General features: G+C 43.6%; 1 protein-coding gene across 1 annotated transcript; it reads left to right on the top strand.

Annotated features, from left to right (window-relative positions):
• On the top strand, positions 1 to 27,994 carry polr3a (polymerase (RNA) III (DNA directed) polypeptide A). Its single transcript, XM_008294888.1, has 31 exons — positions 1 to 167; positions 679 to 814; positions 2,469 to 2,606; positions 3,026 to 3,197; positions 3,301 to 3,455; positions 4,328 to 4,567; positions 5,036 to 5,198; positions 5,587 to 5,723; positions 5,806 to 5,909; positions 5,987 to 6,128; positions 7,591 to 7,731; positions 7,873 to 7,942; positions 8,595 to 8,722; positions 8,800 to 8,938; positions 10,072 to 10,236; positions 10,341 to 10,513; positions 11,613 to 11,724; positions 15,241 to 15,359; positions 15,772 to 15,909; positions 16,876 to 17,046; positions 18,538 to 18,651; positions 19,578 to 19,664; positions 19,751 to 19,833; positions 21,325 to 21,495; positions 21,853 to 21,946; positions 22,096 to 22,188; positions 23,892 to 24,056; positions 24,677 to 24,841; positions 26,740 to 26,871; positions 26,952 to 27,084; positions 27,167 to 27,994. The coding sequence occupies exons 1-31, from the start codon at positions 124 to 126 to the stop codon at positions 27,313 to 27,315; spliced, it is 4,173 nt and encodes a 1,390-aa protein (XP_008293110.1). The 5' UTR covers positions 1 to 123; the 3' UTR covers positions 27,316 to 27,994.

Raw genomic sequence — 27,994 nt, 5'->3', positions numbered from 1 at the left:
AGCATTTCCACAACATGGGAAAGCAAAGTGACAGCATGCTGGTTATCCGTAAAGCCTAGCAAGCTGGAATGAAGACAAATCCATAGTTTGATTTCTTGTATTTGTTTAGTAGAAGCTGCCAAAATGGTGAAGGAGCAGTTCAGAGAGACCGATGTGGCCAAAAAAATGTGAGTATAACAGAGTGAGGAGCCCTGCTAGCTTGTTAGCTCGCCGGTTAGCCCCAGTCAGTGAGTGGCAGTGAGGGTATTGACAAGTTGTTTAGTGTCTTAACGTTAATACAGAGAGGCTGCAGTTGCCCCAACACACTGCCAGATAACTCATCTGTACTTACATTAACGCAGCTAGTTGTAGTCCTGTCATTGAACGTAACTAACTGACTTTTTGTTGAAGTTCATGGCGAATACTGTTAAAAGATTTAGCTCATGTAGTTGTTTTTGGCATATTAGCTACCAAGAAATTTAAACCAACCCTAGTCTTCTCTTGTAGTCATGTACCAACCAGTACTGAAGTCAATAGAACATTTTTAAAATACTTTTCTTGTGTGTTTTCCTCCCTGTCTGTTAAATGCATGTGGTCACAGCAGAGCTACATGTCCTGCTGTTTGGTGAAGCAGAAGTCAGATTGTTGTTTCCAGCTTGATATACTGACCCCTTCTTTGCTTCTCTGTTTGTACCACAGAAGCCACATCTGCTTTGGGATGAAATCCGCTGAGCAGATGCGTCAGCAGGCCCACATCCAGGTGGTCAGCAAGAACCTGTACAGCCAAGACACCAAGCACTCTCCGCTGCCCTATGGAGTGCTGGACCACCGTATGGTACGTATGGATACCAGGACGGGTTACTTTGGCTCGCAGCGACACAAGGGAACACTAGACACATAGTCAGAGTCATTTTTAATAATCCCCGCTGTGACATTGATCTGTAACTGTGGCTGAAATATCATATAATCATAAAACAACACATGAAAACAAGACAGTAAATGAATACAGTCTGGAGACTCGCAGCATCACAGTGGATGACGCCACATGTGGCTGCTGGATGAGCAAATGGAGGGATATTAACATCAAACGTGGCATGTACAAACTTGGCTGTATGTGAAACTTTCCATGACCTGTTCTATGAAGTGAGCTTACCAAATAAGCCAGGTTTACTTCAGTTAGCCTGACTTACTTTCAGGTTTTTTTGCTTTCACAAGGGAAATTCAATATAGTTCAAACCAATTACTCTGGCCACTTACGCAAAGTGGCCTGGTCCATGGAAACCATCAGGCCTGAATTGTTGCTTGAGTAGAGTTCCTCTATGGGAAAGCCAGGAATTTAGCCCTGACTCTCTGATGTGAGGCCATATTGTTTGACTTTATTACCTTTTTTTAGTCCAAGAATTGAAATTTAAACATAGTCAAAATACGCAATTAGCTCAGCTACTGAAACCTGTGTTGACTTATTCTGACTGTGTGAGCTTGAAGTGACCTTTGTAGGTTTATTCAAGTCAGATGTTGGATTTAAATCCCCACGTTATTTGTGCAACAAGTCCGAGGGTGGCACCATTTGTTGTTAATAAAAGCTTTCTTTGGCGCTCTTAGCTGTTTTTCCCGTCTGGCCGGACCGTCTAAAAGCCATCAATGGTAGCAGTAATATCCAGGATGATTCCTGCAGCTATCTCTGTGTGAAGCATGTGACAGTGCATTCAGGAAAGTGCCCTCTGTTCCTTGCAAGGGCAACAAACTCATCTGTCTTTTTGTCCTGTAATCTCACATGGCCCATGAGGATAGAAGGTAGATGTGGCTTCTGCTTCCTCTCCTCCATCAGTCTCTGTGGTCTCAGTGTCTTTTCCCTTTTGTTAAATCGATGCCAGACGTCTGTTGTCGTGGTTCTGCTCACCATGCAACAGTCGTGTCATTAGTATTAATGTGGCAACAAAAATGAGCAGAAATCTCCCAACCAGCATGTTAAAAGGTTCCACAGCTCCAAGACGTCCCCAGAAACAATCCAAACAAGTGTGATTAAAATGAAATAAGTTGAAAAAGTAGGAGTAACAGGCTGCATGCATAGTTGGCAAACTCAGTAACACCTAATCCAGGTGGGGTGAGTAGGGAGGTTGCTCCAGCACAGAGATGTTCTTCTCATCCAGGAGCTGTGGGATGCTCAGGGCGCTGTGAGCAGGTTGTCATGGTGAAGCAGCCTCCACTGGTCCTGACACAACTCTGCCTCTTCTGGATGAAGTGAAAGCAGCAGGATCTCTTTGTGCTGGTTGATGATCTGAAGGGGAAAACTCATAGTTTGGGTTTGATTCTACCTTTGTGACACCGGTCCTGGAGCTTTTCTGACGCACCTCATATTTAAAGGGAAAATCCATAAAAAGCAGTTTAACATTGTGTAATGTTGTCACTCATTTTAGCTGTGCCGTAACAGAATGTGTAATTCATCCTCATATTGCAGACTAATCCCTCTAATGTCGTGTTTCCTGCAGGGCACCAGTGAGAAGGACAGGCCCTGTCTGACATGTGGGAAGAATCTGGCAGACTGTTTAGGACATTACGGCTACCTGGACCTGGAGCTGCCGTGTTTCCATGTCGGCTATTTCAAAGCCATTATAGGAATCTTACAGGCAAGTTTACACTGTTTTGTGATTTCTAAGACTATATTATATGCATAGAAAACTTTAAGACTCAGGGTTTGGGCGACGAAAGCAGGTGATTGATAAAATCTGTATTGAGATCAACAGAAGTCTTATTGTGAAGGTGTTTGGAAAACAGCATGCAGGAAAACCGTTCTTCCTTTAGGTGTCACCAGAGTGTCAAAATTAAAACAGGCTGAGTTTCAAGAAGTGTAAATAAGCACATGTCTGTATAAATCAATAAGGTACAGCAAGTTAAAAGTTTTTTTTCTCTAACTTTCATATGTAGTAAATTTCTACAGTTACTGTTCACTGTATTTCTAAATGGTCAAACTATTTCAGCCGTACTTTTACTTTTCATTATATTCTGTGAGACATTCATTCATTCTAATTCAGTGTTTCTTCCTCAGATGATCTGTAAGACGTGTTCGAGCATAATGCTGACCAAAGAGGAGAAGCTGCAGTTCATGGATTACTTGAAGCGGCCTAACCTGGCCTACCTCCAGAAACGAGGGCTGAAGAAGAAGATATCCGACAAATGCCGCAAAAGGACAATCTGTCTCAGCTGCTCCGCTTTCAACGGTGAAAAGAGACGTTTGCCTTTTTACACATTTACTTGTCGTGTTCTGCCATCCCGCCTGGAGAGTTTGAAAACGGTGAGTCATGTGTTTGTTTTGCTCCTCAGGACCGGTGAAGAAGTGCGGCCTGCTCAAGATCATCCACGAGAAGTATAAAACAACCAAGAAGGTGGTGGATCCGTTCGTGTCAGACTTCCTGCAGTCCTTTGATACCGCCATTGAACACAACAAGCTGGTGGAGCCTCTGCTGACCAGAGCGCAGGTGAACTTTTTGCTTGTTCTACGTTTAGCGTCGCTTGTTGTGACGTGACCACTACTGAGCCTGTGAAAGGTCAGAAAGTACAGCAGAAGTACGGCTGCTTATCAGACTTCAGTGGCTTTCTGATAGAGTCAGTGTTTAAAGTTGGTTTTAAATAATATCACCTTATTTATTTATTATGATCAGTGATGTGTTTTCTGTAAATCAGGGGAAAATTTTATTATTTAATTACTTAACACAACCAATAACTGGCTTTTTTATGTTAAGTTTAGCCTGTTGTCCATCAGGTTATCCATCAGTGGTTAGCATTGTTGCCTCACAGCTAGAAGGTCGCCGGTTGGCGTCCCGGTGAGGACACCCGGGATCTTCCTGCGTGGAGTCTCCATGTTCTCCCCGTGCAGCGTGGGTTCTCTCCGGGTTCTCCGGCTTCCTCCCACAGTCCAGAAACATGCTGAGGTTAATTGGTGATTGTAAATTGTCCGTAGGTGTGAATGTGAGTGTGCTTGGTTGTCTGTCTCTAAGTGTAGCCCTGTGATAGACTGGTTACCTGTCCAGGTGAACCTGCCTTCACCCTGAGTCAGCTGGGATAGGCAAGCACGGGGAGAACATGGAGACTCCATGAATAAAGATCCCGGGTGTCCTCACCAGGACGCAAACCGGCGACCTTCTTGCTGCTAATCACCGATCCAGCTGCAGCCCAGTTTTGCAAAATGAAATAAGAAAATCGTTGTTTTATTCTGCAAACTAACTTGTGCAAATAAAGTGTTGTTGCAAGTATTATTTTTAAAAATATTAAAATTGGATTCATCTGTAGGTAGAAGCTCTGTACAACCCTATATTTTTCCTCCTCACCTTGATTTTAATTTGCGCTCTAGGAGAACTTGAACCCTCTGGTGGTCCTGAACATGTTCAAGAGGATTCCCCAAGAAGACATCCCCCTGCTGCTGATGAACCCCGAAGCAGGAAAACCTGCAGACCTCATCATCACCCGCCTCCTCGTGCCTCCTCTCTGCATCCGACCGTCTGTGGTCAGCGACCTGAAGTCTGGCACCAACGAGGACGACCTCACCATGAAGCTGACGGAGATAATCTTCCTTAATGATGTCATCAAAAAGGTTGGTATCTGCCACTGACGAGAACACATGATGATGTGTTTAAACTCTGTGTCAGCAGGCTGCTTAAAGACCTGGTGCTCTATTCTGAAAATGTAAAATTAAACAATAGATTTCTTTTAAAAGGAGCAAACAGCCAATATCCTTAACCGCTAGCAAAGGAAAACAAATCATTATTTAAGCAGCATTAATAAGTGACATTTAGCTCAATGTACAAGGAAGGCCAGAGGAGTTAAAATGTCTGACATTTTCCTAAAGTGCACTTTCAGAACAGCTCATTTAAAGAACTTTCTTTGCTAAAATGACCTTTTCAGCAAAGTCCAATCATCTAAACTCTGCTCAAGGTTATCATCCAATTCCTTCATCTAAAAGTTATTATTCAGCTTTGCTGCTATAAATGCAAATGAGGATGTCAGATGTCTTATCTGTGACCGAGGCAGCCCGCTTTAAGCAATCTCTCTTATCGTTCAGCATCGTATGACGGGGGCGAAGACCCAGATGATCATGGAGGACTGGGACTTCCTCCAGCTGCAGTGTGCCCTTTATATCAACAGTGAACTTTCTGGCATCCCCCTCAACATGGCACCGAAGAAATGGACCAGAGGCTTTGTGCAGAGACTCAAGGGAAAGCAAGGTGTGGTGTGTATTAAAATCAAGGATGTCTAATTTAGCAATCCATATTTTTTTGTAGTGATGCTGTAAGACCCAGAGTAGGAAATAAAATAACCCTGAATTACCTGCAATAGCAAACTAATTGCCTGTCAATGGAACTAATTAGGATTCAAATACACAGAATACTTATTCCAAACTGACTCGATATGTTCAGACAGTAGTTTTAAAGCGTTCTGACTGACTCTAATGGACACAGCATGTTTCTGTTGGCAGTTAAATGTTATCATCTCAGAGGTCGCAGCATGAATGACTGTAATCTCACACTCGGCAGGTGTTCATTTTGTACTCTGCACGTCCAATTCGACGAGAAAAGTATCTGACGGACTGATTTATTTCCTGTGACATCTCAGGTCGGTTCAGAGGAAACCTCTCGGGGAAACGAGTGGACTTTTCTGGCAGGACGGTCATTTCTCCAGACCCCAACCTGAGGATCGACGAGGTGGCCGTCCCCGTGCACGTGGCCAAAATCCTGACGTATCCAGAGAGGGTAACTCCACCTCCACGGCCGCCACAAATACACTCGACAGCCACTTCGATGTTGTCGCTGATGTCGCGTTATCTAAATTTAGGTAAACAAAGCCAACCTGGAGCTAATGAGGAAACTTGTGCGCAACGGTCCAGACGTCCACCCCGGAGCCAACTTCATCCAGAACCGCACCGCGCAGATAAAAAGGTGAGGCTGTCTGCCTACGGTAATAGCCGTGCATATTAGATGTGCTGTAAAAAAAAAGCTTCTTCTCTTTCTGTCAGATTTTTAAAATATGGAAACCGTGAAAAGATTGCTCAGGAGCTGAGGTTTGGCGACGTGGTGGAAAGGCACCTGATAGACGGGGACATCGTGCTCTTCAATCGACAGCCCTCTCTGCACAAACTCAGCATCATGGCCCACATCGTAAGTATTTGTAAAACCTGCGTACAAACCATAGTGGACAACTTTGCGAGCAACATTTAAAAACACCGTTGCTCTTTGCTTTAGCTTGTCCTTTCTCTTGTGTTCTCTAAAAACGTCTGCTCATGAGATTTTAAATTTCTGAAGGCGCTTAACGTTTTCCGTCTTGTGTGAAAAAGGGCTCTAGTTTCTCCTGTTTTCTTTAGCTCACATGTTCATTGCTACTCATGAGGATCCCTTAGTTAGTTCTAAAGTTTTGGGACTGTTTCGTAACGCTCACGCATCGAGAAACGTTTTTACAGAAGCTTAAACAAAGCAGACATCTGTACGCACTTCTTCTGTTCCCACATCCTACATCGTCTCTGATCGTCTGTTACACACCGATGAGACATAACTTCTACCACAGATTGGAACAAAATACATACCGGTGACAAATTAAATGAAAGACCTGAATAAATAACCGGAGAAACCAAACAAACCCAGATGTTTCCACGCAGGTGCACTGCATGGTACGATTCAGCAATTATCACCCGATGGTGCTGTGACTTGTATAGAAAACTAAAACAGACCCAGTTGATGCTAAACTTGTATCCGAATGGCGAGAAGAAAAGATCTGAGCGACTTTGAACAGGAGTTTATTGCGGAGACGCAGGTGGCAGGAATGTCAGTGAAGTGATCGTTGAACAGGAACACTGACTGCAGTGACTTCTGCATTTAGATATATGAGACAGACATTAATAAACAGGATCAGAAGTCTGTATATCGGCGACTTGTCAGGATGTGATCAGACTGTCGGTAAGAACTGGTTACGGTGATGATGTGGGTGGGTTGCGGTGCCTATTCCTCTCATTACAAAGATGAATTTGAGAAATCCAGGGTGCAAAAACCCTCGTTACTGGTCTTCAGGGAAATAAAGTTTGACCAGGTGAGTCATACTTCAGCATGTTTCCGACAGGTGGGAGTGTCTGAGCGACTTGTACACGTCTGAACACCTGTTGGCTCGACATTGAGGGCGTCCGTTGTGTTTATTTTGCTCGTCCACTTGTCGCCTCAGAGGGAAGCATCAGTGTGCGTCACTACGACGTGGTTCTGAGGGATTCTTCTACGGTGAAACGTTTCTGTCCTGATGGAAGTCAGTCACTGAATGTTTGACGAGGTTAGAAATGATGTGACAGTCTCCAGATCTCAACCAGATTGAACACCTGAGGTTTTACACAGCGATCTCCACCCCTATCATTAGTGAGGCAACATCTTTTGGAGTATTTCATCCCTGCAGTAGTGTCCTGCTGAGGCACATTGAAGCTGTTCTTTGGTCTCGGTGGCCCAGCGCCTCACTACAATACTTCATATTGGATTTTTTTTTCAAGTTTTTGTAAAGACTTTGCCTCAGTTTATTTAGAAACTGTCAGAAGTCTTTGTTCAGTTGCTTCTTTCTGTATGAAATAGATTTTCACATCTCTCACAGGCCAGAGTCAAACCACACAGGACGTTCCGGTTCAACGAGTGTGTGTGCACCCCGTACAACGCCGACTTTGACGGTGATGAAATGAATCTCCATCTACCTCAGACTGAAGAAGCCAAAGCCGAGGCCTTGGTCCTGATGGGGGTTCGTACTGTCACTTATCCACTTATCCAGTCGCACGTCCTTGTCAGTGTTGACGTCCGACAAAGAAAAGCTGTCGTCGGGAGCTGTATTGTTAAGAAACTGCAGGTTGACACAAATGATTATCTTTTTTTTTTCTGACAGACTAAAGCTAATCTTGTCACGCCGAGAAATGGCGAGCCTTTGATTGCGGCCATTCAGGACTTTCTGACAGGTCAGTGCAGTGACGTGCAGATCACAGCGCTCGCTTTTTGTACGAGAGGAAGTTTCTTCTGCTTGTAGTTTCTTGTGATTGATTAGAGCTGCAACAATTAAGTGGTTTTCAACTATTAAATTAATGTATAGCTGCTTTTAATTATTACACAGCTGGTTTGAGTATTTTCTCACAAGAAAAAAAATCTAATTTCTCTACTTCCAGCTTCTTAAATTTCACTGTTTTCTGGTTCCTTTGCTCCACTGTAACCGTAAACTGAACATCTTTAGGTTGTGGACAAAACCAGACGTTTCAGGGCATCATATTAATGTTTGGAAACGATGATCAACATTTTCTGACAGTTTACAGACCAAACAAGGAATCAATTAACGAAAACAGAATATTGAATCAGGAGAACAATCAGTAATTGCAGACCTTTATGTGATTAAAGTATTGTTTACTGCATATATCTGGAAAAGCAGGTATGAAGTGTGTTGTTCAGGGGCGAGGCTGCTGATGCTATATGAAAATGTTAATAAACACTAGAATAACATCAAGCAGTAAAAAGCATTGAATTATTCTGGAGTATAACATTGAATTGAAGCATGTTCCTTTTCTACCTGATGGTCAAGTCTACTTCCCACTGATGTAACAGCGCATTTCTTCCGCCTAGGGGCTTATCTCTTGACGCTGAAGGACACCTTCTTTGACAGATCCAAAGCCTGTCAGATAGTGGCCTCAATCCTTGTGGGAAAAGATGAGAAAGTCAAGATCTCTCTCCCCTGCCCGGCGATCATGAAGGTACACCGCTCTCACAAGGCTCTTACGTAAGTCCTTGTTTGTGACACACCGCTGATGTTCCTCCGTGTGTCCGGCAGCCCATCGCTCTGTGGACCGGGAAGCAGATCTTCAGCATGATTCTGAAGCCGAGCAAAGAATGTCCGGTGAAGGCGAATCTGCGGACCAAAGGCAAACAGTACTGCGGCAAGGGAGAGGATCTCTGTCACAACGACTCATGTGAGTCTCTCAACAAAGCAGCTTTTAGTGTTTTGTTATTTATTAGTAACCCAATTATGATTGAGGACACTGAGGTACTGCTGCTGAACTCATAAAGATATAAAACAATTCCAATTAATGCTTATTCACAGTCAGAGGAGATCTACAGATTGATAATATGGTCAGAACCACAGACTGTATAAAAGATGGACGTAGCTACCGTGACGTCACCCGTTGGTTTCTGCACTGAGAACAGGAAGCCAGGGTTTTGCTACTTCCTGGTTGACATCTTGGATTTTGCAAAAATCGTGGGAGGGGGGCGGAGCCACAGGAGCAGCAATTGGTCAGACGGATTGAGAGGCGGGCCCTCTCTGCCCCGCCCACATTTACCGCCTTCTGCTCGCTTCATCTGTATGGTCGCTGCCGACTGTCAATCAAGCCAGCCACGCCCCTTGCCCCGCAACATGTGGACGATTTTTTTAACGATTCAGTATTGATTTATTTTCAGATTGACCACCTGATCTCTGGATTTGACCATGAAAACTAATAAGAAAACAATCCTGAGCTGTAGGAATGCAGTATTTGGTGATCTGTGATCACTTCTTTTCCAGTTCCAGTCTATGGGAGCCAGGGCTTTGTGGAGCCAGCAGCTAGTGGACGTAGTGATGCTGCAGGTTTTTGTCACTTCCGGTTTGGCTTCATTTTTCAGGGCTGGTTGCTACGTCCATCTATTATACAGTCTATGGTCAGAACACATATAAAATGCACCGACCTGCGTTTCAAAGAGTTTGTGTAAACAGAACTGAACAGTACACATCCCATTGTGTTGCTCTGAGTATTGCAGTCATAATTTGTTCAACACAAGGTTGTAGAACAACTCAGTGGAGGCCGACTTCACCTGTCATGTCAGTAAACAATAATACTGCCTCACTAGTAGAATGTACGCAATTTTCTCAGTTATATTTCACAAAAAAAGATAAATAAACTTCCCCATACTGCCTTTCAGTGGGTTTTTTTTTTACTAAACTGAATGACTTCCAGCATTAATCAGTCAAACAGCGTCAGGCGCCTTCAGGCGACCGACACACTGCGTTTTATTTACCCTCAACATCCTGAGTCTAATGGTTTTGTCTAAACCTTTGTCACGTCCCCAGTCGTGGTGATCCACAACAGCGAGCTGATGTGTGGCAGCATGGACAAGGGCACTTTAGGATCCGGCTCCAAGAACAACATTTTTTACATCCTGCTGAGAGACTGGGGACAGCTGGAGGCCGCCAACGCCATGTCCCGCCTGGCCAGACTGGCTCCGGTGTATCTCTGTAGGTGGTCGCCCTGAAGCAAACACATTGGGAAATTTTAAATCCTTGGACATCAACAGGAAGTTCTAAAAACCAATCCAATGTGATATTTAATGTAATTTCAGCCAACAGAGGTTTCTCCATCGGAATCGGAGACGTGACGCCTGGACAGGGTCTGCTGAAGGCCAAGCAGGACCTGCTGGACGACGGCTACCAGAAGTGTGACGAATACATCGAAGCTTTGGAGACGGGCAAGTTGCAGCAGCAGCCGGGCTGCACGGCGGAAGAGACTCTGGAGGTAGGCGAGCGTCACGAGGTTCCTCACCTCTGCGTCTCGTTTATTCAGCCACACCAACACCTCGACACAACGCGACGTGTTGCTTCCATGTATTGGAACATGACACCAGTGGTGACTTATCAGCAGCGTGACTGACTGTAAATCCACCACACATTCAAAAGGTCGTACATTTCTATTAGAAGTAGGACCGTCGGAGGGGAAAAGGTCACTGATCAAAGGCGAGACTGTTGCTGAGAACCAAACTGCAGGGATGTTGATCAAGGACACAACTAACATTAGTTGCGACATTATGGGAGTTTTTAATCCCCCTAATATTGATACTGGCCTCAGAAATGCAGTCTGATGTAGACTGAATACAGGCTACACAGGCCACTATTCTCTCTAATAAACCTGCACACATGATGCTAAAAGATATATAAGAGCCACGTTTGCACAACCTGTACGAAGGTGATCCAACAAAACCTGACACCAGATCCACAAGCTTCTGTTTCATAAAGTCCTTTTCATTTTAGTGGATCCCCTTGAAATCCTGCCTGAAACTCTGAGCATTGTTGTTCCTCTGAGATTTCCCTTTAATACGTCGAGTTTTATTGAACGCTGCGTTTCATCTGGTGTGGTTTGTCGCGGCTGGATTACGGGCCGGTGTGTCGTCTCCCCGCTCTGTTCCCCACATTTCCTGTATATCCACATAAAAAATAAATAAGGTAGCGAATGCTTAAAAGCACCGGGCACAGTTACTGCAGAGCACATCAGAGAAAAGTCGTTCCTTAACTCTACCGAAGTTCATGACCAATTTTAAACTTTCCGATCCGATCTTGGATTACCTCTATCTGTCAGAGGAGCGCTCAGCGACAACAAACAGTCAAATCCTTGCTGCTTTTGTGGTCTCTGAAAGGCCTTGATGTCCTGTAGCTGAATACAACACACGAACCAGGCAGTCGACTGGGACAAACAATTCTGACATCTTCATTTTCCTGTTTTTAAAAAAATTTGGGTTCTTCTTTTTCGTCTCTTAGTTTGTTGCAGTAAGAGAAGAAAAGAGTTTCCCTGTTTGTGTATCAAGGTTGTTGTTTTTTGTTTGTTTGTGTTGTTCCTACAGGCTCTCATCTTGAGAGAGTTGTCAGTAATCAGAGACCGAGCCGGCAGTGCCTGTCTCAGGGAGCTCGACAAAAGCAACAGTCCTCTGATCATGGCCCTCTGCGGCTCCAAAGGTAAGCCGGCTACGAGGAAACCAAGACTAACGAGGATTTTTTTGTAATTGGCCCATTCCTTTCTGAAAATATGGTCTTTTTGTGAACGCGGAGGATGAAACTGGGACAACCCACAGCAGGAGCTCGAAAGTCATTTTAGGATTGGACTCTTAACATTTAACCCCGCGAATCCAAAAACCTGCAGAGAGCTTTGATAGCGTGCTATTCCTGGAAAACGATCACCGAACTTCCATCTTCAGTCGTCTGCTCATTGGCAGTGTGCTGTTCCAATCCTGTATCCAGACCTAAGCTTAAAATAGTGAGAATTTACCAGAATCACTTCCTGTTACATGTCTCATTTAGAAGATAGAAGATTGGCATTAAAACAACATTTGCAGTAACTATGTCTTGTTAAAAAAGCAAAACAGTTTTTGTGAATTCATCAAGGAAATCTAACTTTCAGTTTTGCTTTCTTATGGTTTATAGCATTATGCTTACATCACACTGCACAAAGACGTGTTTTATTTCTCTCTGCTTTTAGCCGTGCTTGTGTTGTTTCTGTAGAGGTGCTGGACTTTTATATGTCAGTAGAAAATGACCCTGTACCCAGAAAATGCTTCGGGTTCAGAGGGTGAAAACACTTTAGTTGTCAGTCTAACGAACCCAAGTGTAAAGTAGATGACATCTGACTCCCACTTCTCTCAGTGAGCGTTGGTAGTTGGAACACTTGCAGAAGTTTTTCATTCATTTGAGTCTATTAGGTGGTGACCTGACCTCAGAACATGGAAGGTAGAACCCGGTCGACACGCGACGAAGGGAAAATAAAGTTTTGAAGAGTTCTGGGAGAGAAAACGACATTCACGTGTTACAAAGTGCCTTTTTGTTCACGTGTCTGCGGTCGTGGGTAAACAATAATGGTACTCTAGTAAAAGTACTGTTACTCTATAATATAATGACTCAAGTAGAAGTACAAGTAGTCATAAAAATCAGTACTTGAGTAAAAAAGTCGTGATTAACTTCAGATGCAGTTTATTACATATATGCCAGAAGAACGGGGCCACGAGCATCTGGGCCTGTGGAGTCTGTAAAGGCCTCACATGCAGGGTCCGTGGAGAGCCGGGCCACACCTCCGTCCACCTGCGGTGCTGCTGCTGCTGTGATTGGTTAATGCAGAGCAGCAGAGCTGCGTCTGAGCTTGTCTGAATTTCTTTATAGATGAATTAATGTGACGACAAGCATGTAGCTCGAAGTAATGGAGTAAAAGTATAGACATTTCCCCACAAATTTACTCGAGTAAAAGTATTCTGCAAAATAACGACTCTTAAAAGTACAATTTGTCAAAAAAAACAAATACTCAAGTACATGTAACGGAGTAAATCTAACGCCTTCCTATCCACCGCTGCGTATCTGACTGTAAAGACAATTCAAGGGCTTAACGGAGGAAAAACGCTGAATCACCAGAACAGGCAAAGTTTGTCAGGTCTGGAAGCTCTGCACTCAAAGTGTAGATGGAAAAATGTTCTCCGGAGAAGGCTTTGCATGGACTAGTCTAGCAGCAATATCAGTATGATTTGGCTTAAAAAACATGGACAGAATTTAACTTAATGTGTCGAGGCAGCAACGCTAGAGATGACTCAGCACATGTTTTAAAAGAGGCCAGTAAAAAATGTCTGCCTCGGTCGGCCGGTAAGGACGCAAAACATCGGACACTGAGATCTGAGCAACATCATATCATTTGTGATGTTACGTTTCTGAGTAGTTCGTGTGTAATATTTAATTTCCGGGTCTAGTATTTCAATTTCATGTGCAATATTTCATTCTCATGTGTGATATTACCTCAGTGTCATACTTTTACTTTTTCATCCTAGTCTTATATTAGCTTATTTCATTTTCATTTTCTCTCATACTTGCGTCTTATTGCTTTTCTCCAAAGCACTGCATTTCTTCTGTTGCCGGTTTGTTATTTCTGAGCAACATCTGGCAAAAAACCTTCCTTAGGGATGAATAATATTTCATCTTATCTCTTATCTCTCGTACTCTTTTATGGGAAGAACAGCATTCATCCAAACGTTGTCGTCTCAACTTGAAGACAGTAACTTTAGTGGTTGGGACAGTGGTTTAGTCGGGTGTGTCGGAAAAGCAAATCTTCAATCTTTTAGGTGATTGTGTCAAAATGGAGTAACTGGCTGATGGTTGATCCAACAAACTGTGAATCAGTGCTGATGACACACACAGTACGCCAATTAGAGAACCTGACAGATTGTTGTTTTCAATGTACAACTGCAAAAAGATTATTATTTCATTACATCTGGTGATGTTCTTCCCACTAATTTATTTAAAAAGTCTGTCTATAACAAGTCAAAGTAGTGAAAACTGTACATCATTGTTTACTCAGGCCTAAAGTTGTGTCCTCAGGTTTCTCGTGCTGAACCAAAAGCACAAAACTCAAAGATATTCATCGCACAGGCGTCCTGACAGCCTGGTGGTTGAAGCTCCACAGAGTGATTGTGTTTATCCCTGATGGGGTTCATTATCACGTGTTTCCTGTCAGGACGGGAAAAAAGCCCCAAAAACACTTTTGCTGGATCAGCGGCTCTCAAACTTTTTGAGCCACGACCCCCAAGATACCGTACGTTTGTGTTTGTGACGCCCCAATTTGAATTTTTAATATATCATGAATAATAAATTTGTGGTTCAGGCATTAATGTGTTAAAAATGAATGTGTTAATTCCACAGATTGATCTCTTTACATTAGTACGTTCATTTTCTTTTGAATGAATGAATGAATTGAATTTATTGCGAACAGATGAAGGGAAAAAAAAAACCTATAGAAAATAATTTTAAAAAGAGCAAAAAAGAATAATAATAATAATATGGCATAATCAAATCATAATATTAACAAGTCTGAAAAAGAAGAAGTGTACACTTTTAATTTAGACAGCCCTGATACACATTTATTTGATAAATGTAGGCTTTATTTATTCTTTTTTTTTTTTTTTTAATAATAATCTGGCGACCTCCTGAAATTATCTTGGGACCGAATAATAAACGAATAATCTGTTAACAAAATTGTTCATTGAATTGAACATTTTTAGCATCAGAAAAACATTCATTTGTAATGATTTTTATTATCAGAATAAAACCAAGAATACAAACATCCAGAACAACCTGGGTCATTCGTAGCGCGGCTGATCTATTGATCGCTTGTTTGCTTATCAAACGTGACTCGGCAGCTCGTTGTCGTTTTCACTTTTCTATTTTTACCAAACTCATTGTCTGAGCTGTCCTCATGAGAAAGGGCGTCTCACTTGCAGCGAGTGTTAGCCGTATTGTGTGCTTCGTTAGGATATAAATATTAATTTAAAGGCATTATGAAGCTGTTGTCCATCTAGAAATACATGGAATTGACTTGGTTTGCTTGATTGATGCAACATGTGAAACCTTTGTGTGTGTGTTCTGTGTCCTGTGTTGTCATTATTATTCATGTTTTGTTGTTGTGTTCCTCCCTTTTAATCTGTCCCCTCTCTATACATGCAGGATCCTTCATTAATATCTCTCAGATGATTGCCTGCGTGGGCCAGCAGGCCATAAGTGGATCTCGAGTACCTGATGGTTTTGAAAATCGCTCCCTGCCTCACTTTGAAAAACACTCCAAGGTAAGATCTATTATTTCATTAAATTATTCCTGATATCCCTCAGAGGGATCGTACACACTGTATTCTGTTTCTGGGACAAACTGTCAGATTAATTACTGCTGCAGAGCTTTTGTAAACGGCGTCAGCGTGCTTCAAGCTCGCTGTCCGCTTTATCGTATTTAATTATTTGAATTTTGAATTGTTTGATTAGAAGCGTGGTGTCACATCCAGGTCTCACACTGAGCTCCAACGTGCTGTGAAACTCATTATTTACGATTGTTCATCGCGTAAAGCTCAGTGTTCGATTGGCTAAACTAAAAAGCATTCTGTGGTGTTTTATCTCAAACTAGACAACAGCACCAACAGCAGACACGTTTCACACGTTTCTGGAGCAATCAGACGCTTGCTTAACGGCTTGATGGTCTCTCCACAGCTGCCTGCTGCGAAAGGCTTTGTGGCCGACAGCTTCTATTCTGGTCTGACACCCACAGAGTTCTTCTTTCACACCATGGCAGGCCGAGAAGGTCTGGTGGACACTGCGGTGAAAACTGCAGAGACCGGATACATGCAGGTACAGTCTGTGGATTTTAATCACCCCGCTGTTTTCTCCGCTTGCCGTGATGACGTCAGACGGCTGAATGAAAGCAGATGCTTGTCTGCTGTACCCTGTCAGATCTGTATTGTCTGTCCGGTGGACTTTTGTGTCCATCTTTGTGTGTTTGTGGGTTGTTATGAAGTAAGTGACTTTAGGTGGCAGCTGTTCTGGTCCACAAGCTGTTTAATTGTATGCAGCCAACAAAAACACCTTCAAAGCAAAACACCAGGCTCCTGCATAACTCAAATCCTACCATTTTTTATGCATTAAAATAGTAGGATTTGTGTCAGAGATATATTCAAATAGGGACTGCAAGGTGGTGCAGAACTGTTGCCTCACAGCAAGAAGGTCGCCGGTTGGCGTCCCGGTGAGGACACCCGGGATCTTTCTGCGTGGAGTCTCCATGTTCTCCCCGTGCAGCGTGGGTTCTCTCCGGGTTCTCCGGCTTCCTCCCACAGTCCAGAAACATGCTGAGGTTAATTGGTGATTGTAAATTGTCCGTAGGTGTGAATGTGAGTGTGCTTGGTTGTCTGTCTCTAAGTGTAGCCCTGTGATAGACTGGTTACCTGTCCAGGTGAACCTGCCTTCACCCTGAGTCAGCTGGCATAGACTCCAGCCCCCCATGACCCTGGTGAGGATTAAGGTGTAGAGATGATGGATGGATTGATATATTCAAATAGACAATCAGTTATAATTATATTGTCAAAAATAAAGGACAGTTGCAGTTACACATCCGCAGCACTCCAGATGAACCCCTCACTGTTAATTGTCCCCAAACAAAAGTGCAAACTGAATTAATCAGCTACTTTGCTCTCTGCAAGTTAAATTTCCATTAGTTTGAACACTGAAAAACATCCATCAGGACGGCGTCTCGTATAAAATACCCACTTGGACCCGGAGAACTTTTTCACGTTTTCTGTATCCTCGTCTGTGTTCGGACAGAGACGTCTGGTGAAGTCTCTGGAGGATTTGTGCTCGCAGTACGACCTGACGGTACGCAGCTCCACCGGCGACATCATCCAGTTTATTTATGGCGGCGACGGCCTGGACCCGGCTGCCATGGAAGGAAAGGATGAGCCGCTGGAGTTTAGGAGAGTTCTGGACAACATTCGGGTGAGTTCAGTTAGTCGCGTGCAGGCAGGAAAGCTCGTTGTTGTCTTTCTGGTGTTGCTGTTTAATTCCTTTGACAACGTGCACACATGCGTCCCTGCCTGCACTACTTTGTGAACGCCAACAGACGTACAAACCAGCTGATTATGTGGCGCTCACATAACACCTGTTGTTGCTGCAGTCACACTTCAATAACCGTCTCGTGTTTTTGTTTTGTTCGGTCGTTTAGGTGCCATATCTCACCTTCTGTGTTTTTGCTAATATTTATCCCGCTGCCTTTATCTAATTTAATACAAAACAAATCTACAGAGTGAACTTCTCCCAAACCAGAAATCATTACTTCCCAGAGTGAAGCCTTCTCGCAGCCTCGCCTGGATGAATAAAGATTAAGGAATCAATCGTCCCCGCTGCTTAGGCTCAGCAGGAACAACACTGGGCCCGGTCGATCATAATCTCACATCAGTCGGGGATTTCATGCTTTTTTATTTAAACAACAATCACACTGGGATTTGCTCTGTCTTTTAGCATCGTCTCAGCGTAGCTTCAGGGAAGCCTCCCAAACATGTGTAGAGCCGTTGATGCTGGACGGATGCTCTCCCGCCGCTGCCAGCCTGAGACGAAGCTCTTTGGCCGAGAAACTCCCGTGAAAAACAAACGGGAGCTGAATGGTTGAAATTACAGCCAATTAGCAGCATTCCAGGCGCTGGTTGATTGCATGAAATTACAGGGATCTTAAATCCATTTTCTCTGCGGAGAAGTGGTGCAGTTAGTGAAGGGCGGATTCTCAGAGTTGGTTTTCTCGGTTGTTTTGATTGTTTGCTTTCCGGTTTACTCAGTCTGATTAGCAGCATTGATGTCATTGGCTTGTTATGTCACTACAGCGAGAATCTGATGTGTATGGAAATCACAACAGGCTGGCAGGATTCTCACATTTACTCTAAATACAAGGATAACAAGTCACCGTAGTTAGTGTTTCCTGGTGCTGTTAGGGTTCAGGTTAGCTAACTAGCTAACGGTGAAGAGTTGTGATTGTTAATGATTATGATCACAATCCTATGAATAAGAGTCTTTTTTTTTTAATATAACTGTAATCAAGAGTAAATTGGCCGCGGTCTCTTGGCATTTCTCTATTTTTCTGTATTTTGATTAGCAAATGCCAAGTGTGTGGAAAACAATAACCAAACCTTATTTACAAGAAAAGGTTGATCTCTGCAGGAGATAACTCAATTTCATGATCAAGCAATGCCAGTGGCTTTATGGGCTGCAGAAAATAAAAGAACGACAAAGGAAATCAGACATCACGAAGCGGTTCATTACGTGTTCGTCCGTCTGTCTGAATAAATTCACACTGAAGCGTCGCCTTCTACATACAAGGAGCTGTGATTGCATGTAATGGTTGCAAATGTTTGATTATATGTTCACAGAACCACCAGCCTGTGTGTGTAGATCAGAATGAATATAATTGGTGATCCTGTATGTGTTCCCCTTCTCCAGGCGGTCTATGCATGTCCAGATGAGCCTGCACTCAGTCAGAACGAGCTGGTCCTCACTGCAGAAGCCATCATGAAAAGAGCGGATTTTCTGTGCTGCAGAGACAGCTTCCTGGAGGTAACTTCATCACCGCACAGCACTGTCCATTTTCTAATTAAGAAAAGCTCTTAGTAGTGCCATGGACTTATGAATGTTCTTTCTTTTTATTTCTACGACGGAGTAGAGACAGTATAGGAGCGAAATGCGTTTTTGAATCATGTAGACCGACTCACAAAAGGCAAAGTGGTTCCTTAAGTGCTTTGACGTATAGCTGATGAATATAAAAACCCGACTAGAAAGCCTCAAGAGTTCAGACCTCGGCCAAGTTGGAGAAGAGAAAGTGGTAAAGAAAAAAAAACTGTGGAGGTGCTCACTGTATTTACTGACAAATAAGACAAACTTCCAGCTTCTCCACCAGAAGCTAATCGGTCTTATATAAGCTTATATAACGCCTATGGTACACAGAGAAGATTATCACACCTCCTGTGAACCACAACCACATAATAAGTTCACAGAAAAATGCAATTACGGGTGTCCTTTAACTCCATGTGTCCTCGTTAGCTTTTAACGATGCTCTATCATGGGAAACAACATGCAAATTATTATGAAAGGTCATAGCTAATTACGTGCTGTTGATGGGATGTGCTGGTTGTAACACGTGAACCTCTCCTTCCTTTTGTGAAGGAATTAACTGACACAGGCTCAGAGAAATACCTGGAGGTACAGTTACCAAGCATGCTGGAGTGTGGTTTAGCTGGACTGGGAATGGTGTGCCAGAGATTCGAACCAGATGGTTTAATACTGAATAACCCTGTTGTCGCTGCTCATTGATGCTCCAACATCTGAGCTCTCTGTTTAAAGCATTGCTGATGTTTTCAAACTGAATGTGTTTTACTGAGATGTCTAACCAGTGCATGACGGTGTGTCATGTGGCAAACAGTCACGTTTTACAATGAAAGCTAATGAAAGCTTAGAATCTGACATGTATTCTCCGCCTCCCGTAGGAGATAAAGAAATTCGTTAAGGGCATTTCAGAAAGGATCAAGAAGACCAGAGACAAGTACGGCATCAACGACAACGGCACCAGTGAGGTGGGACCAACGCGATGTGGTTTACTGAAAGCAGTAACAGTCTGAAGTGTGCATCTGAATCTTAATCGCTCTTCTTTCTATCACAGCCAAAAGTTCTCTATCAGCTGGACCGCATCACTCCCACGCAGCTGGAGAAGTTTCTGGAGACCTGCCGAGACAAGTACATGAGGTACGAGACTCTTGTTCATGTGTTTGTCTGAGGCTCGTTATTTTTTTTGTTACCCATTCCGGCACCATGTCGGTCACTCAAAATATGCCTCAGGAAGTAGAACGCAAAGAGAAAAATAGGGAGCCGTGGACTGTATAGAAAAGATGGACCTAGTGAGAGCTACGCCGCCTGTTGGTTTGCGAACAGCTGTTTTGAAGTCTTGAGTCTGGCATTTTGCTGTTTTGGTCTTTTGAAACCAGACAAGGATCTGCCTGCAAGGCAGCAACCCGGTAATCACAAGGTAGCCTCACCCTACAGCATACCTTTCTTTATCTTTTCTGTTTTACTCTGAAAGGGGCCATAACTTCCCAAATGAAAACCATGCTGTACTGAATGAGACTCGACACTAACAACTGAGACCATAAACTCGTCAGGAAAATGTTTACTTAGGCAGCAAATCCAGTGAGAACTAGGCTCGATTTCTTATTGACTTTAATAGTCTGACTTCATGACCTCAGGCTCTGCCCCCTGCTGGCTGTTAGACAGAATGCAGTTTGAGGTTGGTTCACTTTTCAAACTTTCAGGCTCCGTCGATTTTTGTTTACAGTCCGTGGGAAGAACTGAAATGAGGTGTGATGATGCTGCAGAATCCCTCTAATGAAGTAAAGAACAGTATATGAAGGTTTGCACCAAATCACGTCGAGACCTTTTACTCAAAACAACACATGGGTGCACTAGAGCAGCGGTCTTCAACCTTTTTTGCACCACGGACCGGTTTTAAGCAAGGAATTTTTCTACGGACTGGTTGTTACACACATAACAAATAATTGTTTTTTTTTTCTATTGAAAAGTTTCATAAATATATAAAATTAATTTTTATTGCTTAACATGTTTACTTTTTCTTCTGTCTCAGTATCGAGTCTCTCCCACTTTCCAAAGCAGCTCTCCTGAGACGTTTGTTGTTGACTGACGGCTTCGTTTAGCAGCCGGGCATAAAAACTAACAGTCAAGCGCGGGAAACGAGCACAAACGGAAGTGACGGGAATACGAGCTAGTCATGTTTCAAAATAAAACACCCTGCAGACTCCGCTGAAAATAAAAATAAACCAATAAAATGTTTTTATTCTATCTGTGCGGCCCGGTACCAAATGACCCACGGCCCGGTACCGGTCTGCGGCCCGGTGGTTGGGGACCGCTGCACTAGAGCACAAGTCAGGAAACCCCAAAGTCAGGTGGCTTGAAAATCAGGAAACTATTAATATTTGCACTAAATTCAATTGCAGTCTGTCTAATAGTTGTTGAATATCTTATTCTGAGCCACAGCAGTGGAATGAGCAGCCGACTCACACAGTTACGTCACCGTTTAACTCAATTTCTGTCCTGTATATTTGATTTTTTAAAAAAGCTTCCACGTGAGCACAGAGCTGTTAATGTTAGTACGATGAAATTTCACCTGTCATGTAAATGAATGTCGACTCAGCTCAGAGTCTGATCCTCCTAATGCGTTCACAGAGCCCAGATGGAGCCGGGCTCAGCAGTAGGGGCCCTTTGTGCTCAGAGCATCGGAGAGCCCGGCACTCAGATGACACTGAAAACCTTTCACTTCGCCGGTGTGGCTTCGATGAACATCACTCTGGGGGTGCCTCGCATCAAGGAAATCATCAACGCTTCCAAGAACATCAGGTATGTAATTACAGAGACGGTTATGTTCCCTCTGTCGTTTGGTCATAGGAGAAAAGATGAAGCTGGTTGGTTCTTCAACATCAGCGTCGTCTCAGCATGTCTGGAAATTGTTCTGCCGTATGGAACAACAACTTATTTACAACAACCGTCTCCTTAAGTGAATAGAGGCCATGGTGTGCTTGACAATTGCTGCTGAGCATCACTGCTGAGCTTCGCGGCTCTAAAGCTCCTGAGCCACATTTATCAGAGCACAATATTGATCACGGCTGCAGAATCAGCTGTCTTTGAGGCACGGTGATGAATGTATTCCTAATTTGTTGTGAATAATCTATTGAAAGCTCTCCTCTCACCACTCAGCACCCCCATCATCACGGCTCACTTGGACGTGGAAGACGACGCGGACTTTGCCAGGCTGGTGAAGGGGAGAATCGAGAAAACCCTCCTAGGAGAGGTATTCCAACCTGCTTTTTTCCCCTCCACCTATTGTTAGTAAATCAGTGCCATCAGATAAAAGAAACAGCCTAAGGGACACGAGAGGGTCCAGAAGAGGAATTGTGTGAGAGGTGTAATAAAGCCAGCTTCTCTTGCTGTTCTCTGTAGATTTCTGAGTACATAGAGGAGGTCTTTCTTCCCGACGACTGCTTCATCCTGGTGAAATTGTCACTGGAGAGAATCAGGCTGCTGCGACTGGAGGTACCACGACTTTCCTACTGTTCCTGCTGCTGTGTGTAAATATTTTAAATGCATCTCCTTCTCCTCTTCCCCACCTGGACTCAGATTTATTCACCGTGCGTCTGAGCTTTGTCGCTGGTCATACACATTGTTTTGCAGCCTTATATTTCCTGTCTGCCTTTTTTTTTGTTATCTAAAAGACAAAATATGCCAGAAGTATTATTTTAAATCCACACACCACCACAACAAACGATAACAGTTTTAATTAGCTGGGCCATAACCCTGAATGTGTGTAATCTTGAAAGAGAAATAATTCCACTTACAAATTATAGGTTTAATTCACAAGAACCAAACCTAATTAAGCAGGTGTTGATAATTAACAAACGAGACACCGCTGTGTGACTTTAACAGTTTTCTGCTTGAGCTGCAGTGAAAACATGTTTTAGTTCTTAATAAAGAAAGACTAAACGCACAACATCCCAGTGAAGGACACTGTTGTTGTTTTCTGCATGTGGTCCGTTAGTCAGGCGGTCCGGTGGCGACGCTTTTAAAACGTTTGACATTGCCTGAAATGTACTTCTTCTCATCTTCCCCGGGGTTGGAAGAGAAAATTAAAACCACTTCAGCTTGTACATTAAATATGAAGCTACCGCCGCCAGGAGCTGGTCGGCTTAACTTCACACAAATGTAGAAGCAGCCAGCGTGGCTTTTGTCTGAAGGTAAACGTTCACCTAGAGGCAGCTTTAAAGCTTTCTGGTTTTATTCTGTAGTCGTTTAATCCTTACATAAACCAAAGTGTACAAACAGCTTATTGGGTTTTAGAGGTGCTGCTGGACATCTTTAGAGAAAGCCCGACGAGCTGTTTCCAGTCTGACCAACTGCTGCTGGTAGCTTCAGACATGAGAGCGGTTTCATCTTGTTATTTATAAGAAAATATAAAAGAAATCAAGGCAGCTGACTCAAAAGAATTCTGCAAGTAAATTCAGTGACTGTTCAGCAAAAGTTAAGATTGGAAAGACAATTCCCGTGGAGGCCGTCACATTAAAGCCTAAACTCTCCATGAGAGATGGACTGAGCCTCCGGGAAGCCAACATGAAGGTGCCTTAAGCTTGTATTCTTTCTAGTGGCCAGCAGGGGGCGACATCTCTGGTTGCAAAAGGAAGGCCGATTGTATAGAAGTCAGTGGGAGCACGAGTCTACGTCTCACTTGACGTGTTACCTCACTGAACATTTTCCTGATTAGTTTCTATGTTTCAAGTCTCTGTCAACACACATTCTGCTCATTTTATTATTTTGGTGGCCTGCTTTAAGTTTTCCAGTCTCATCTAGCGCTCACTCGACACAACCGGTTTCAAAAAAATCAAGACGGCGACGACCGAGTGCCAAACTCGAGGCTTCAAAATGTCAGCAGACCGACGGGTGATGTAACGGTGGCTGTGTCCGTCTTTATGTTCAGGCTTTCCATTTGAGTAGTGATGTGGTTACCATGGATACAAAGATAGGCAAGACGGAGAACACCATCGTTCTCTTCTTTTGAACTACTCAACTCCTGAAGTCTTTGTTCCGCTACGTAACGCAATGTATGGAAAGTCTGCTTTAACAACAGCAGAGTGCTCACGCGTCCTTGTGCGTTGCTTATGAAGTGTAATAGAGAAATGCCTTTGAGCCGCCTGCTAGGAAAAACATCGGGGGCTTTGTTTTCCATTCTTTTTTTTCTCTTTCAGGTAAACGCAGAAACGGTGCGTTACTCCATCTGCATGTCTAAACTACGAGTGAAACCCGGAGACATCGCGGTGCACGGCGAGGCGGTGGTGTGTGTGTCTCCACGAGAGAACAGCAAGAGCTCCATGTACTATGTGCTGCAGTCACTGAAGGAAGATCTGCCCAAGGTGAGAGTCTCACGTCACACAAAACAGAGATTTTTATGCATGTGGATAAAATATGAATTTTCAATCTGGATTTTAAGCTTTATTTTTCTAATCCTGAAGCACACACCTTTACCGAATAGATACTGCCGCTGCTTTTTTCTTAGGAGGCTGCTGACCTCCAGAAAATGTAAATGTAGAAAATGCAGCCTACCTACTTTGTCTGCCTTTTTGTGATAAACAAGTAGTTTGCAGTGGAATTATATCACTGAAAACAGCTTCCTGCTGCTGCTAGATAGGAGTCTGCTGAGAGCAGTGAGTTAGTGAAAATGGCCCAATTATGGGGCTCCAAAACTTCAGTGTCTAGAAAGCTGAAATGTCAGAGAGAGCTGAAAACCTCTGCAAAGTCAGTTGACAGCTCTTTACACATGACATTTTTATCTTTTGTGTTATTTCTGAAACGCTGCTCAGTAAGACTTTTTAAAAAATGGAGAAAAATCTCTGTGCTTGGATGTTAATTTAACTTGTTCTCTTAAATTTAGACTAAAGTGGAGGAGCGCCTGTGTTCATCAGTAAAACGTACGCCGTCCGTTAGCCGCTGTTTCTGTTTTTTATTAACAACGATCTCATTTCTCGCTTCCCAGGTGGTGGTTCAAGGAATACCAGAGGTCGCCCGAGCAGTCATCCACATCGACGAGCAGAGCGGCAAGAACAAGTACAAGCTGCTGGTGGAGGGCGACAACCTGAGAGCGGTCATGGCAACCCACGGGGTGAACGGGAGCAGGACCACCTCGAACAACACGTATGAGGTATGAGTCACCGTCCACGCTTTAGCCTGCACGCGTCCGTGTTTTGATTCAGCGCCCGCCCTGCAGCCGTCGCATGAATTTTAATACCGAGTTAGTTTCCTCGACAGGCGGCGTTCTGCAGGCTGACCTGCTTTTGCATAATTGGCGTGACACTTAAGTCGGTGAATAAAATTGAGGTCAAAGCACTTTGAGGTAGATTCAGTAAAAAGGAGCCTGTGTTTGTGTTTTTTATGGTATATTTTTGACAATTGGGTTATAGACACCTGCATAAAACTGATGCCAACAGATAAGCCAGACGGTAAATTCTAATGATGTTTTAAATACCGGAGAGAAAAAACTGTTTTGTCATTTTGGGGGTGATAGTTTGTTGTGATGTTAAACTGGATCCACAATATTTCTCATCATGACAAATCATGAATTATAGTTATAATATAATATAATATAATATAATATAATATAATATAATACTTTCCAACTTTGGCCTACAGTAGTGTGATTAGGTTCATCTTGTCTACTCTGATTTTAGGTATCTGGTTTCTTTTTTATCAGACGAGTATTTTTTTAGACAGGAGCTGTTTATACCTTTTGACATATTCCGGCTGTCCCTCCAGTCTTCCTCAGAAGCGTCCCTGACGTCTGTGATGACGAGTCTCTATCAGCTGCTGGTTTCCTGGAGGCGTGGCCTGTCTGGAGATCTGTCAGATTTGCCCGACAAGCCACGCCTCCTGCCGCCCGGTGGTCTCTGCAGGACAGCGTCCTGTGTGTGGGGCAGCATGATGCCCCCTCATCACGGTTCATGGTGTCTTCGGCTCGCCTCCTTGATGCAGTGTTTAAATTCGTTGCTCTCCGATGCGATGGTCTTTGCCTTGTGTCGGTCCGTGATGTGCTCGTTTCTTTCGCAGTGGTCTGATTTTAGGTTCACCTGTTCTGCTTTGTTTTCTTTTGGTGATCTTGTGGCCTACGAGATCACATGAAGCTGCTTTATAGCAGGACAGTTCTACTGAGTAAGGAGCCTCTGCAGAACACAAGTGGACCTTCTACAACACCTTTGACAGTTGTGGCACGAACACTGTTGTCCTGCAGAGACCTCCACTTCCTGTACCTGGGCTTTGCTTTATGGTCTTTTAGGAGTCCCACAGACGGTCCCTGCTGATCTGAGTCCAGGTTATTTATTATTGAATTACAGCAAAGGTGTCTTCATCGACTGCGCTGGTTTCTATTTTATGTTCATTCTTTTACTGCTGTGACTGGATCGATGCTAAATGGGATTCTGAGTGGAGATAACAAGGTCCCAGTAACCTTGAAGGAACCGTCTTGACTCATGTGATCTTCAGCTTCTGCCGTCTGCTGTGACTTACACCTGTACTTCCTGTGCTTCTTTGTTTATGACAGTCTTGTACGTCCCATATTGAGTGTTTTGTGTGTATTTTATAACCTCCACAGGCTTGAGCTGCTCTTACAGAGCAAGAGAAATGACAGACTGTGTGAATGTCACTAGAGCAGAGAGCTGGAGGTAGCAGATAACCGATGTGTTCAGTCGATGTTCTGTTTGTCACGACAGCAGTAGCCGCTGCATTTATATCTATATATTTACATATATACAGTTTGTATCAACTGATGAGTGTTAGAGGACTGATTTTAATGTCAGTGGCTGGAGGCTGATGGCTCAGTGTGCATGGAGGATGAAGAGGAATTTTAAAACGTATTCCTGTCTCAACTAATCTTAAATTTAAGTCCAGTCGTTTAGGATTTGGAATTGAGACCCTACAGTGCCATTTGTGATGTGACTTTACCGGACAGTATTGAATATTACAGTTAAAACCCTACAGAGCTGTATAAAGTACAGACTCGTGTTCGATTTAGTTTCTCTTCATGAGTCGTTCTGTGTCTTTGTTCAGGTTGAGAGGACTTTGGGCATCGAGGCTGCCAGATCCACCATCATCAATGAGATCCAGTACACCATGGTCAACCACGGCATGAGCATCGACCGCCGTCACGTCATGCTTCTGGCAGATCTGATGTCCTATAAGGTATAAAAACATTTCTCTGTGTGCGTGTCTGTGCGTCTGCTTCTAGTGTTTGTGCTGTAACGAGTGTTTCACTCATGAAGGGGGAGATCCTGGGAATCACCAGGTTTGGTTTGGCCAAGATGAAGGAGAGCGTCCTCATGCTGGCCTCCTTCGAGAAAACCGCCGATCACCTCTTCGACGCTGCTTATTTTGGACAAAAGGACTCCGTCTGCGGTAAAGTGCTGCTTGGTCTCTGTCATTAAACTGAAATGTGCTCCTCGGCTGGGCCCTAACGTTCCCCGTGTTCCTGTTGCAGGTGTGTCTGAGTGCATCATCATGGGGATTCCAATGAACATCGGAACCGGACTGTTCAAACTCCTGCACAAGGCGGACAAGGATCCGTCCCCGGTCACGAGGCCTCTCCTCTTCGACACGCCGGACTTTCATATACCTCTGATCACATAGCATCGAGGACAGAAACAGCAGGGATGTTTTTGAAGTTTTTTTATTCGTAGCGGACTGTCGGCTCAGTCGGGTTGTTGTCAGCGGAACCTGAAGTGCCTGCCAGAGCGTCAGATAACAGCCTTTTTGTGAATCTGACAGAAAATAGGTTTTTCTTTTTTGTTTTTTAGCGTAATATTTCCAAAACCACACACTGAGAAGGTCGCGTCTTATTTTACAAAGCAAGTTTGTTAGCGCAGAAGAAACGGCGGAGTTGTTTATTATTTCCATGAGGAGACTGAAGGAAGGTTTTTCTGCTTTAACCTTTTTTTCTTTGCTGCTTCTCTGTCATTTTTACATGTTGAACAGTGTATTTCCTCAGTTGTTAAGATGAGATGCATAAGTGGAAGAGGCTCCGAGCGCTGTGTGGATGCTTCTGTTTTGGCACTTGGTTTTGAGTTTCAGTGTGAGCTTTGTGTTTCTGAGCATCGCAGCTTCCATTTGATAAAAAACAACAACTTTTCATTCGCACTGCAGAGCTCATGTTGGGTTTGAAGATTAGTTTAGTCGTTTATGAGACGTGTTGGTTTTCATGCGAGACTCGGCTCAGAGGGCGACTGAAACTGACGTTTTACATCCTGTAAGAAGTTCACTCGTGTAATAATGTAAATAATGTAATAAATAAATGACCCAGTGAAAGTAG

This window comes from Stegastes partitus, unplaced genomic scaffold, assembly GCF_000690725.1.
Source record: "Stegastes partitus isolate 25-593 unplaced genomic scaffold, Stegastes_partitus-1.0.2 Scaffold1005, whole genome shotgun sequence".
Lineage (NCBI taxonomy): Eukaryota > Metazoa > Chordata > Actinopteri > Pomacentridae > Stegastes > Stegastes partitus.
The sequence above is the reverse complement of the archived record's forward strand: the minus strand, read 5'-3'. Positions and strand labels throughout refer to the sequence as shown.

Bases quoted from the DNA above. Each gene is read 5' to 3' on its own strand.
- polr3a (XM_008294888.1), top strand. From the start codon at position 124: ATGGTGAAGGAGCAGTTCAGAGAGACCGATGTGGCCAAAAAAAT. The intron at 7,943-8,594 runs GTCAGTGCAGTG...TCTTCCGCCTAG, and splicing joins CATTCAGGACTTTCTGACAG to GGGCTTATCTCTTGACGCTG. The intron at 19,665-19,750 runs GTGGGACCAACG...TTTCTATCACAG, and splicing joins ACGACAACGGCACCAGTGAG to CCAAAAGTTCTCTATCAGCT.